General features: G+C 33.5%; 1 protein-coding gene across 2 annotated transcripts; it reads right to left on the bottom strand.

Annotated features, from left to right (window-relative positions):
• Positions 1–2,695: 2,695 nt before the first annotated feature.
• Positions 2,696–12,035, bottom strand: LOC114733548 (organic cation/carnitine transporter 7). 2 transcript variants are annotated; one of them, XM_028921020.1, is made up of 7 exons: positions 11,869–12,035; positions 10,195–10,463; positions 8,162–8,399; positions 5,545–6,061; positions 4,696–4,898; positions 3,627–3,880; positions 2,696–3,038 (listed from the first exon to the last, which is right to left on the bottom strand). In XM_028921020.1, the coding sequence occupies exons 2-6, from the start codon at positions 10,461–10,463 to the stop codon at positions 3,644–3,646; spliced, it is 1,464 nt and encodes a 487-aa protein (XP_028776853.1). In that variant the 5' UTR covers positions 11,869–12,035; the 3' UTR covers positions 2,696–3,038; positions 3,627–3,643. The 2 variants fall into 2 exon arrangements, with proteins under 2 accessions (XP_028776853.1, XP_028776854.1); XM_028921021.1 differs by lacking the exon at positions 11,869–12,035 and adding an exon at positions 10,857–10,932.
• Positions 12,036–13,040: the final 1,005 nt, after the last annotated feature.

Here is a 13,040-nt window from a genome sequence, read left to right as displayed (position 1 = left end):
ATTAATGGACAGGTTAGCTGGTTGTTCTTACATGCCAAAAGGAAAGGCCCGCTTCACAAAGTGATAGTCAATAAATGTGCCTGGCATACTCATGAAAATATCATTTCATTACTCAAATCTAAAATACAAGATCTACTTTGTGTTGAAATTATACTACAAACTAAATTTTATATTAAGAATTTGAGGGAGTATGATTTTCATAATAAATGTCCATAGCAAGGATCCTTGACTTTGGTATTGGAATAAGCAACCAAAATCTATTTTTTGATTAAACCAAGAAAATAAGAGTCACAAAAAAATTACAATATGTTATAGCAAAACAATAATTGTTAGGATTAATACCCGTGGCTCAACCGATAAAAACTTACTCTAGACGTAGCAGACAACTAGGATCACCATTGGTCCATAGTACAAAAAAATGACAAAACGACGAAGACCATGGAACAAGGTAGCTTTAACGCATCAAAAAAATGCACAAGTGGTGTGAAACAAGAAAGGGGAGGGGAAGAGAGAGAAGGAGAAAGGAGGTAGAGAAAATATGCTCAACTTTATTCAATCAACCAACAAACTGTCTACGATAAAAAAAAAAAAAAACTCCAGAACTATTTATAGAACCAATATGAATCTTAACTAAATATATCATCTGTATAAATCAGGCAATTATTCCTTACTCATATCCCGTCAAAAAGACTGCTACGTAGTGGATTGTACGAGGTGCCGCCATAATAAATCGCGTTGGCAATAACGAAAGTGCAATTAGATAAAACTCTTCAATATAATACTATCTTGAATTATTAATACTACCTCTGATTTGAAATATAAGAAGTAGTTGTAATTGAATTTGATTTTAAATATAAGAGTGTACTTTACTTTGCCATTTATATTTTATTATTTTCTATTAAATTAATTTCCATGGTGATTGTACTTATTTAAATGTTTCCATTCTTATGTACATGGTTAACAAGAACATATTTTAAGAAAATAATACTCATTTATTATAAATAATTAACTTAACTAATTTTTTTAATATTTACAAATTAGTTATCTAACTCTTATTTTAAGAACGGGAGGTAGTACGAGAACAAGTTGAAGGTGGGATTTGGTCTTAAATAGAAGACCTTAATTTATTTTGTTTATTGAAGCAAAAAAAAATGCCTTTGTCTCCCAAATTTATAATTTATTTATCAAAGTATTCCTATTGATTATATATGTTGAGGAGTTTTCATGTAATAATAGTCATGATTAAAAAAAGGTATTTTAGAAAAATCAATTCATATTTATTACATATAAGTATATAACTATTTTAACTAATTACCTTAATATACTCAAAATAGTTTAAGTAGTTTTTATAATCAGAGGAGGTAGTATCATTAATAAGTGACTCTTATAGTTAAACTATTTTGGAATGGATTTAATTGTTTCTTTATTTCATAATAAAATGACATATAGCTCCAATGCAATTATAGTTTGTTACTTCTCCTTTTCTTGCTAGGAGCATAACCAGTTACTTGAAAAGATGACGCGGTCTAATTTGCACATTGTCTACCCTTTGCATTCTCAGGCTGATATAATATATATATATATATATATATATATATGTATATATTGATATGAATTATTAAAAATATATCAATTTAATTTTGACTAATTTTATTGCCATGAACAATCAATTATCAATCAATGATCATCAATCAATTATACCTCTAAACAAAAATCACTTTTTAAAATAAAAAAGTAATTGTTATTTATATTTTCATTATGTATAGGGAAGAATTTCTAAAATAAAACAAGTCATATTTTTAATATGTCCGGACAATAAATTTTAAAATAAAACAAATTGTTTTTATTTTTATATAAACAGGTTGTTACTTCTTTGTCTTTCAAATATTAAAACATCCCGTCTATCACACTCGATAAATACAATTCAACTAATGAATGGACTGATGCTTAAATGAAGCCAATAATACATTGAGTCTAACAGAAAGAGATAGTCCCTCATAATATAATAAATAAAAGTTCAAATTCCTGTTAAGAGAAGTGTCCACAACTCACATTTAATACTTGACAGTGTTTCAAACATGATTGTTTTTTATAGGAAAATATTTGTACCTAGAAAAAAAAAAGTCTAGTTTTCATAACACTAATCTTAATAAGGTCAATGCCTAACAATCCTTTCAAATGTAAACCGTTGTTGAATTAGTGAATCAGATCGTGCAGCTGATCATTCACAGCGTTGCATGGTTTTTCAGTTTAGTATCATTTCAGGCGGTTCACTAAAATACAAACCATGACAAAACTAAAAATAATCGGATAAAACGTGAAGGAATATATTGAAAAATTTTCAAATTACAGACCGGTAGGAAAAATAAAATTCAATAGTAATGATATCATAGACAATCCTTATAAAATATTCCTCCGGTCCTTAATATAGGATCCAATTGTTGAGTTGGGTTTAGTCCTAAATATAAGACTCATTTCTCATATTTATCAATTTTCTCTAAACTACTTTCTCTAAACTACCCCTGTGGATCCTCCCTTAACCATAATCAAATAGAATAAGGAGATGAGGTATTAAGAAAGATGATTATGGTATTTTAAGAAAAATATGTCACTTTTCTTATAATTAACCAACTTACCTAACTTCCTTAATCTAATCAAATTAGTTAAATGGGTCTTATATTAAGGACCGGAGGAGTATCATTTTAGGGGGATGAATGCTCCTAAATTTATATATTTGTAAAATTTATAATACATCGCACTATTTACAAACTCTTAACATCTGAGCAAAACAATACATATGTCTCCGTCCCAAATGCAATCCCAACCGTGTAAAAATACAAATGTGGTCAAGAAACTAATGCTTCTTGGTTTCTTAATGACCAAAATGCCTTCATCTTCAGATGAAAAAGCAAAACCTTGCAGTTTCATTTGGATGTCGTCAGACGTCATCCACTCACCATCTTCCATTCCCACTCTATAGGGCCGAGTCCAGGTGGCTTCCGCACAGCCACATTGTCCATCCTTCATTATTTATAAATCTACAAACAAGTAAAAGGGACACGATTGTGAAGTTCCATTAACATTTAGAAGAAACACTCTCAATCTTTTTATGCGGTAAAAAGTGCATCACTTGGTTTAATACAACACAATTATGTTATAGATTTTATTTAATTGTCATGCCAAGCGGACAAAGAACTTCATCATGCCAACTTGTCTGAAAGATGAAATATTTGAAGATGGGAAAAAGATTAAATTAGAATCGTAAATTAATATGGTGAACAACCTTACATTCTCAATTATGAAGCTCAATTCCCAAATCACAATGGCATCATTCAACGAATGATTGCAATTCATCGACAGACACCTGCCTATTTTCAGCCAATGCCTATGGTTCCAATCAGTCTTACAGTCTGTGGCAAATTATGATGACATTTCTTGTTTATACCTTCATTTTAAAAGAACAGGATAACTTCATTTTATAACGCTTGATTGGGTTAGATCAGTAGCTCATAAGCATATTTCATTGCTCTCCTAACAACAAAAGACTGACTATCTTCAGGCAACAGAAAGATTAAGGGCTAAGATAAATTTATCATAACTTTATAAAGTTCAAGGCAATGACAGACCTTGCTTCTGTGATGCATTAATCTTTACTGAGCTCCGACTCATTATCTACAAGTTCTCGGCCCATGGTCTCAAGAGGAAAGAGCATTACGCATATTCCAGAAACAAGGGCAATCATCACAAAGAGAAGCACAGCTGCAATTTGATGACAATAATGCACTAAACCCACTGCCACCAACGGACATAGCATTCCACCAATCCTGCCCACTGAGCTTGCAATTCCAACGCCAGTTGCTCTGACTGATGTTGGGTATATCTGCAGTTCACATAAATGATAATTTCACAAATCCCTGATTTATAGGGATCTAAACAAGTTTATTAAAAAAAAAAATAGAAGAGGGAGACATCAAGATGGAATATAGACCTCCATAGCAACAAACAGCTAATGTCCTTACCAAAGCTATTTCAAAAACCCATTTTGATACTCACTTATCTGAGCTGGGAATGATTGACATATACTCCATAGGTTGAAGGAGAGTATGGAAGCATGAAGATTTTATTTTATTTTTTATTGATGTAAATAAAGAGAATTATTGCAAATTTATCTTGGCTATGTTGTAAAATAGTATTTGCCCCACGTCTATAAACAGAAACCTCCTTAATTTTGATCATTTTATCCAAAAAAGAAAAAAAAGAATAGAAGAGGCCTCCTCAATTGCAAGCATAAAAAAACTAATTCAAGGGGGAAATAATTTTCTCTACCTCTATTCTCTGATCAATCAACTATATTATATCTAGATCACATCAAAATACCATGAGCATGGTGTTATATAACGTTACCATTTACATCACAGAGAGTTATGGACCAAGGCCAGTCCCGAGCAGCCAAAACTTTTTGAAAACAAATTAGCGGTAAAAACAATTAGGACAAATTAAATAATCACAAAATGTGATAATAAGTGGGATCACTGTGAAAACTAGTCAAGACTCTGGATATGAATTATGCATTTATAATGAATATAAGAGTGCCATTATCCTGGAACTTCTGCATTCTATAATTATGTTTAGACTACTCTTATATCCTTTTAAATAATTCAAAATCAATTCCCTTCCCTTCGAATAAGTTGTTACCTCTGGAGCATATATGTACACAATAGTAAAGCTTCCAGTGATGCATATGCGAGCTCCGAACAGAAGTCCTGTTGCTAGACCTTCAGGCAGGTGAAAAACCAGTGGTAGAAGGAAAATGCAATACACGAAGAGCATAGCTGACATTGAGATCTTACGACCGATTTTATCTACTGCTGCAGCGGACAAGAGAAGCCCAGGTAGCTCTATTCACATAACATAATCATGTATCAGTCATCCATCTTCCTCCAATGATGGAGCAATATAACTCTGAAGTAAGTCAACAGTAATATTTGGAGTAAATATTAGTCCCTCAGGAAGATGTTTTTTCAAAAATTTAGTCTCTTCCTCTGGAAATACAAGATGCACAACACCAAACTCACTTACAACCCCCCCCCCAAACCAAAAACAAGTAAAAAAAGTTACAATTACACCTATTATGATCAAAACATATGTAATTGTCTTGCATAAAAAATAAATAGTTACTTGATCGATATAAAACAGTCACTTTCTAAATTCAAAATAACTTAAAATAATTTATTTTCAGGACATAATAATAATATCAAAATAAAAGTTTATAAAATACATTTATTATAGTTATATTTTCAATGGAAAATCGATATTATCCTTTAGGATATTTTGGTCATTGTTTGACTTTGAGGAAGGTTTGCGTTTGTTTTCAACAATAAAAGTTTCGTTCTACTAAATGGATTGCATAGTGCCATTATATTCTATTTGGAACCAATTCTTCCTATAAACCATTGTGTTTTTTTTTTCCAATAATAAGAAAATGTTTCTGCAATCCAAGTATCTCCTAGAGGAAGTAGTAGCAGTTTATCTTAATTTTAATACCTGCAAAACTAGCAACAAAAACATCTCTGTAGCTAACACCATTGTTCTCTGACTGCAATCTATGTGAGGTGCATTTACTACGTCCATTGTTCCATTCTGAGGTCAGCAAAACAAGGCCGTAATATGAAAAAGCATTACCAAAGAACACAACCCATAAGAGAAGGGTTGACCTTGCCAATTTTGATGAAAGAAGTGTTAAAAATGATGAAACTCCCCCGAAGTTATTATCCATTTCTTTAGTAGGTCCAACTCCATCTTTTGGTGAGAGTAAATTTGTTTCTTCTGTATTAATACTGTCCAGATCAGTTTGATTATCAGAAGTAATGATGCCGGGAGGTAGTTTCGTTCCATTCATTTTTGCTATTTTCTCCAAAATATTGACTGCATCAGTAGTTCTGCCCTTTAAGCATAGGTATCTTGGTGACTCAGGAGTCATTCTGTAGAACAGGAGAAGGAATAGTGATGGTAGGGAAGATAATGCAAGTAACCATCTCCAACCCAATCTTGGCATGACCAACTGCAAGAAACATTGAATTAGAAGAACATGTCTGTGCTCAGTTTGGTCATTCACATGAAACAAACAATCATAATAGTGTCCACCTCAGAAATTTAGTGCTGAAGGCTAAACACAAGTCATTTAGATTGAGATGTGACCTTTAATCTTTTGGCCAATTGCAAATAAAAAAGTATCAATTGATATAATATGAAGTCTCCATAATCAAGCAATTAGAAGTTCAATCCTACATACCCTATCCTTCAAATTAAATTAAATTTCAGCTAAGCTATAATGTATACTTTACTTCGTTAAAACCTCAAGTTGAGTAACAAAACATGTTAAAGGTGGTAGAAATCCCCGTGAAGAATGTACCTTTTTAGCTATATCCTACTACCTTTGTTTCAAATGTAAAGCAATTTTACCTAACACATACCCGCCAAGAAAAGTAGCTAGATGGTTAAGATTTAAAAAATTTCCAATTTTGCTTTCACTTAATGCATAGTGAGTAGACCTAATGAAGTAGAGGAAAGTAATTTCAATATACTCCTAGGGGCATTTTAGATTAAAAAGATATTAATTTTCCTTAAAACTTGTAAAATGCCTTGTACATTGAACATAAAACTTAAAAAATGCCTTATATTTTGAGACATAGGTAGTAGAATTTATGCACAAATCTGTATAGATATTTCATTAGTCCCTACTATCCTGAACAGATATTTTGGGTCCTAGAGTAGCCTTCCTTGTATCTATAAATTCCTATTAATTTTGCCTCATTTAATACAACAACTAGAATTCCAGACATTTTACCCTAGAATTAGAGCCTTAAGCTCTTTTTCCGATGGACTTCATTTTCTATTTTCCTTCCCAAATGTGACCATTATTATTAGAATAGGATTGTTATTATCTACATTATAGGATTATATATAGAGTATGCTAAAGGTAAAAAACTTCAGTGATAGATTGTGTAGGTAGGCCATATTGATAGGCTCTCAATAAGCCATAATTACCTAGGCCCATCCCTTTGTGTATATATACCCTCTTCTTATATACCCTCTTCTTATATGAAACACATGCTTTTGTATCATTCCATTTTTGTTTGTCACCGAGTGCTCATTCTCGTCACTGTCAGTAAGCTTCCTTGAGCATTGTCCACAATGGGCTCCATGTGCACATCCTCCAACTCAAGCAGGTTCAGAAGGCTCTGATCAGTGCATCCTCGGAGTATTGCTGCCGTCCGACATGAAGCTCATGTCACATGCCGTCTCGACTACTGCTATCTGTCCATGTACCAGCTCGTGCAACATCCATCTCATTGGCAAGCATTGATCAACTTACCAAGACTGACCAGATCACAGCTGGAATCCACGCACAACACATCAACCTTGTTGTAACAAACCCCATGCACTGATGGATTACAGCCTCTCTCTACAGCAATTGGCAGCACAAATCATGCTGTCAAAGGCTTCCATAAGGCTCAAGATATGGTTTCTTATACAGGTTCTTGTCAAAGACCTCTAGAAAATTATTTATTTGTATCACGTGGGGCCTAACATAGACTATGCTGTATGTATTATATGATTCCTTGCCAACTTGTCTAAAAAAAAAAAGAGATAACTTCTAGAAGTGACTGGCTGACTTCCCAAAAGTAACCCACTCAACCTTCTTTTAACAAGTTTCCACTACTTGGCTTACACCCCAGGGCACCCACCAGCTTTCTTACTAGTGCCTGAAATCTTCAATACGCAATTCTAAACTTCCGAAAGAAACATGACCATAATAGTTAAAAATAAGTCAGACACTAAAGGAGAACACAAGCAACTTTCAGCAACAGCTTAAGCATTAGCGTTGAGAAATTTTGTCTCCTTCCAGACCATGAATAAAATTTGAGGTATACACCCAGTAGCATGCTCTCTTTTGGGGGCAAAATCCTTAAAACTAGAGAAGTAAAAGACATACTTGATTCCTGATCTGTTTACCCACAATTTAATGTATATAATATAACAACTCAGTCACCTTTCTAAAATACATAGCAACAAAAAGAAGACGGTTAGGAATTTAAGATCAATAGATAGGATAAGATATTTTAAAATTCCTTTTTACAAGGAAAATAAATATCCTTACCCATGCAAGTGATGCTTCCAAAATTGTTCCAAGAGTCCAAAATGCTGAAAACACAACCATCCAGGTCCCTCTGCTGGGTGCTGGAACAAACTCCAGAAACCAAGATGCTAATACAGGGCCACCTCCCAAACCAACACCAACCATGCCACGAAAGATAACCAAAATATATAAACTAGGCGAAAAGGCACTCAGGAGACCAGCCATAGCAGTAACTAGAGCTGGGATAAGAAACCCCTTCCTGAAAGAATTGAAATAAATTAAAGAATAAAAAAAATTATATGGCAGATAATGCTGAATGAACACACCAACAGTTGTATGCAGTTTAAGAAAACATTCATACAAACTATTTTCTAATCACAAAACAGAGAACCAGCACAAAATGGAAACAGAAACTGGTAAGATCAAAAAATGTCTGTGCTCGCTCCACAAAAAAAAACATATTAATTTTATGAGATAATAATTAAACAACCAGCAATTACACTTAAATAATTGCAGCTGGCACAATGAACACGTTTAAAAATTAACATAAGCCACTGTAAACAAATTAAATTAAGTATACGTTGAGGTAACACAGAATTAAAAGTTAAAATATAAATAGATAAATCTACTAGCGTAAATGAAAGACATATTCAACCCATTAAAGATCTTAATAACATCAAACAAGAGAACTTCTACCTCTTCATGAGCATTGAAGTACTCCTCGGAACAGCAGGATTGAAAGTAAGCAATCTATTGCGTTAAACAGAATCTTACTCCAATGTTACTTTAGGGTGATTGTTAAGGATTCCTTAGTGCCAGAAATGAAAATGAAGAAGCAAGGAGAGGAAAAGCTAGATTGTCTCTCCTTTCCATTTCCTTTCTCTATGAAAAGTTTGCTGTTCCCCAAGACTTTGAGTTTTTCATCCTCAATTTTTTAAAATCCCCCCCTCAGCATCTATTATGCACAAGACCATAACTTGCTTATTTCAAAGACAGCAAAAGACAATTTTATCAAGTCCGATATATGGCCATGTTGTCTGTGGTAAGGCTTATGCAGTATCCGGACACTCACATTTTTAATCTCCAGCTTCTAAGCACCTAAAAGAGCTTGTCTTTCTCTTTGGGTGGAATTAAAAGGCATCTCACTCAGCATAGCTAGGCACGATACAAGCAAAAATACTGGGCATCACTTCCAATATATTGCTGTGGGGAAAATGACATTAGAGAACCCTTTGAGGGACTTTATTAAATAAAAGGACCACGAGCTATTGAAATTTCAACAAAAGCCCATTGCCTTGACTGTAATTAAAAATAAATTGAGCTGACTAAAATGCCCCTTTTAATAAAACATTATAGTTTCTTATAGAGTTACGTTGTTTCTCTGACTGAAACTCCACGTATTTCCATACCTTTGGCATTTTCAATTCCGGCTGAGTTATCTTTTCCTCCCCATGACACCCCATGCATTTCCAGCCTACTGAAAGAACAAAGGTAGGTTGGAAATAACATGGAGAATCAGTTGAGAAAACACTATAACTTAGAACCCATTTGGAATGGCTTATAAATAGTTTTTTAATCGTAATCTATGAAATATGAGATAAGCATGTTAAAAGAGTTTCGTCTTGACTTACGTGAAATGTACTTTAAGTGCTTTTAATTGTGATTCCAAACAAGGCTTTAGTAGGAAACTTTTAATGTTTTGATAAAAAAAGCATTTTAGTCCACTCAATTTATTTTTAATTTGAGCTAAGGATCATGGTCCTTTATTGAGATCTCAATAATTTGTGGTTCTTAAATGTAATAATTTCTCTTAGAGGGTCTTCAAATGTCATCTTCCCCGTATTATAAAGCAGTACCAATAACATTGCAAGAAAAACTGAGTATAGCCCCAGGCCCTGTTTAACTCTATAGGGCTTACCCAAAAGAATACTAAACATATGGAATCTAACAGATTCAAACACCCCTATTCTCACCATGTCCTTGACATATTTCACAGAAAGAGGTGCCATTTAATTAATGCATAGACTAGATACTAAGAAGAAAAGGACGCATACCTTCTTCCATGCTTATCTGAAACAATACCCCATGTGTAAGACCCCATTAGCATGCCAGCAAAAACTATACTAGTTATTAGGTTCTCTTGCTGAGGGGAAAGACTCCATGCAGATTGAACTGCTGGGCCTACAACAGAGAGTATCATCATTTCCATTGCTTCAGCAATCCAGCCAAGGCCAGCGTAAGCAAGCACAAGTAATTGGAAATTTCCAAAACCCATGGCAGTTAGAGCTTCATCAATTGTGTAGCCTGGGCCTCCGTCCACCATCTATAGTTCCAAAATGAAAATATTTAGTACAGATATACAACTAAGAAGATTTTTCCAAATTTAACCTATAATTATATCAAGATTTAACACAGAATAATAGATCCAAATAATACATTTTTCATTAAAAAATTATTTAGGGAGAAAAAGAGAACAGCAGTGGGGTGTGAGAATTCGCTCAACATCAATTGTAGCTAGGAAAAGAGAGAGCAAGAAAAAAGTAAGCTCCAAAATGCTCCTCAAATTATCTGCAAATATAACAAGCATGCCCTTAGTTTATCCATAGGGGTAGGCCCAAAGTGGAATCCAGAAAAAACTACCCAATCCTAAATGAAATTTTCTACATCACAGGTGCCCAAGGTAACAGGTTTAATGCTTTAATTTAATCAAACGCACCTAATAATCCTCCAAAATGGTTTGTGAGGACAAATTCTTGCTCACCATCCACCAACTTCATAGTAACCCCACTGTTAGACGCATGCAAATATCACTTCACTAATACTTGCTACTTCCTTGAATAAAAATTGCATATTATGTTGTACTGTGGGCTGAGCATTTCCCATTGTCCTTATTGTAATAAAAATAGTACACAAATGTAAAGCGTAAGTCATTACTGTGCAGGCCTCCATGCAACCTACCTGATGACTCTATTACAGGAATTATAGCAACAGTTTAGGAAAGTCTTCCTTAAGCGACAATTTTGTCCATCATTCAACTAATTAATACAAGAGTGACCTCAAGCACAGAAATGTCAACCAAAGCACTAGATTTTCAACAGCTTTAGTGATAGCATAGACCATTTCAACTGTCTTTGCAAAAACATGGGCAGCAAATTATCAAATAATTCAAAAACTGGGTGAAAAGTTAGTCCCGGAAATGGCAAATTGGCGAAAGATGGACAGCTCATATCATGATGGCTTCAAACAAACAGACCAGCAGCCAATAGTTATTTTAGTTTTTCATTCTTCGATTTTTCACATAATCAGATTTTTAAAACACACACACCCAACAGCAAAGGGTTTTTGGGAGGCGGTGAGGAGGTAGAGGAGCTACATTTCTTTTCCTGATGCCTACCAATGGAGTGTCATTAAAAAGCAGGAAAAACATCAAGCCTGCTCCTATTTTCCCAAGGCTCCCATAACTTATTCATGGAGAAATCTAGCCCTTAATGTGAAATGGGATACATCCTGTTTTTTATCAGCTTTGGTTGCTATACGAAACAGAAAGAGCCGCATCTATGAATCCAAAGAGAAACGAAGAAAATAATATGCTAATTGCCAACTATGACCAAAAGAAAGAGCCAAAATAACGTCTATTGCAACAAACCGAAGAAGAAAAAATAAGTGTAATGAATACAAATGGCTGAAAGCAATGAAACAGAAATATAAACAAGTAATGTGCATCGTACTTTTTCCAAGACCAAAAGGGTGTCAATTGAAGAGGACCCAGGAGAGGAGATTGAGACGCTGGATCTTTTGTTCTTCTTGATCTTCGTAGAGCAATCAAAAGTCAAAATACTGATGAGGAAATAGATTACAATCCCTCCTCGATCTTCACAAAGTAATCAAGGAAGTCAAATTGTTTCGCGGATAGAGATTAGAACGCTTCCACACATATATAAGCCTCCACCTAAAAATTGACAAATTCTTCATTTCATGACGTGAAAGCATTACGAGACCAAAAATGTTCAAAGATGCTTACCGAACTCGACTGAAATTACAACGTGAGGCCAGAGCTTGAAACCTCATTATCTGGGGAAAAAAAAATTAATAATAACTCAACAAATTATAATCACAAATTTCAAAGTAAAATACTCCTCTGGTCCTATTAAGACCCATTTAACTAATTTGATTATATTAAGGAAGTTAGGTAAGTTGGTTAATTATAAGAAAAGTGACACATTTTTCCTAAAACACCGTAATCATCTTTCTTAATACTCCCTCTCCCTCTTTACTTGATTATGGTTGAGGGAGTATTCATAGGGGTAATTTAGAGAAAATGATAAATATGAGAAATGGGTCTTATATTTAGGACCAAAACTAATTCAAGAATTGGGTCCTATATTAAGGACCGGAGGAGTATGATATTTTCTTACTTGTCATTAAGATTTTTTTGACAATTATTTCCTTTCTACGAGACTCTATTGCAATTCTTCCTCTAAAAAAAGAGAAAAATTGTATCAAGATCCAACTCAAAAGAATTAAATAAAAACATTTCTTGAAATTATTAAATTAATCATGTTTTAATGGAACTCATTGTAAAAAAATTTATTTGTTCAATTACTAAATTGCCTACATTTTTTAAGTATGTATTGACAATAAAAAGAGTAATTGTTAACAACCTAAGATGTAATGACAACTTATGTATTAAATCTTTGTAATGCGTTGAAAATGTATTGTTAATACATGTTACAATAATTGTTAATCATTGTACCTTAAGTTGTTTATGATTATCTTTGTAGTTGTCAATGCATACTTAAAAAACAAAAAAAAGATGTAGACAATTTAGTAATTGAATAAGTGGAATATCTTGTAATGAGATCTGTTAGGACTTTAGATTAATTTGATGATTTTAAGAGTT

This window comes from Neltuma alba, unplaced genomic scaffold (assembly GCF_004799145.2).
Source record: "Neltuma alba isolate B1F8T4 unplaced genomic scaffold, ASM479914v2 tig00013014_pilon, whole genome shotgun sequence".
Classification (NCBI taxonomy): domain Eukaryota; kingdom Viridiplantae; phylum Streptophyta; class Magnoliopsida; order Fabales; family Fabaceae; genus Neltuma; species Neltuma alba.
This window is presented reverse-complemented; position numbering and strand designations above follow the sequence as displayed.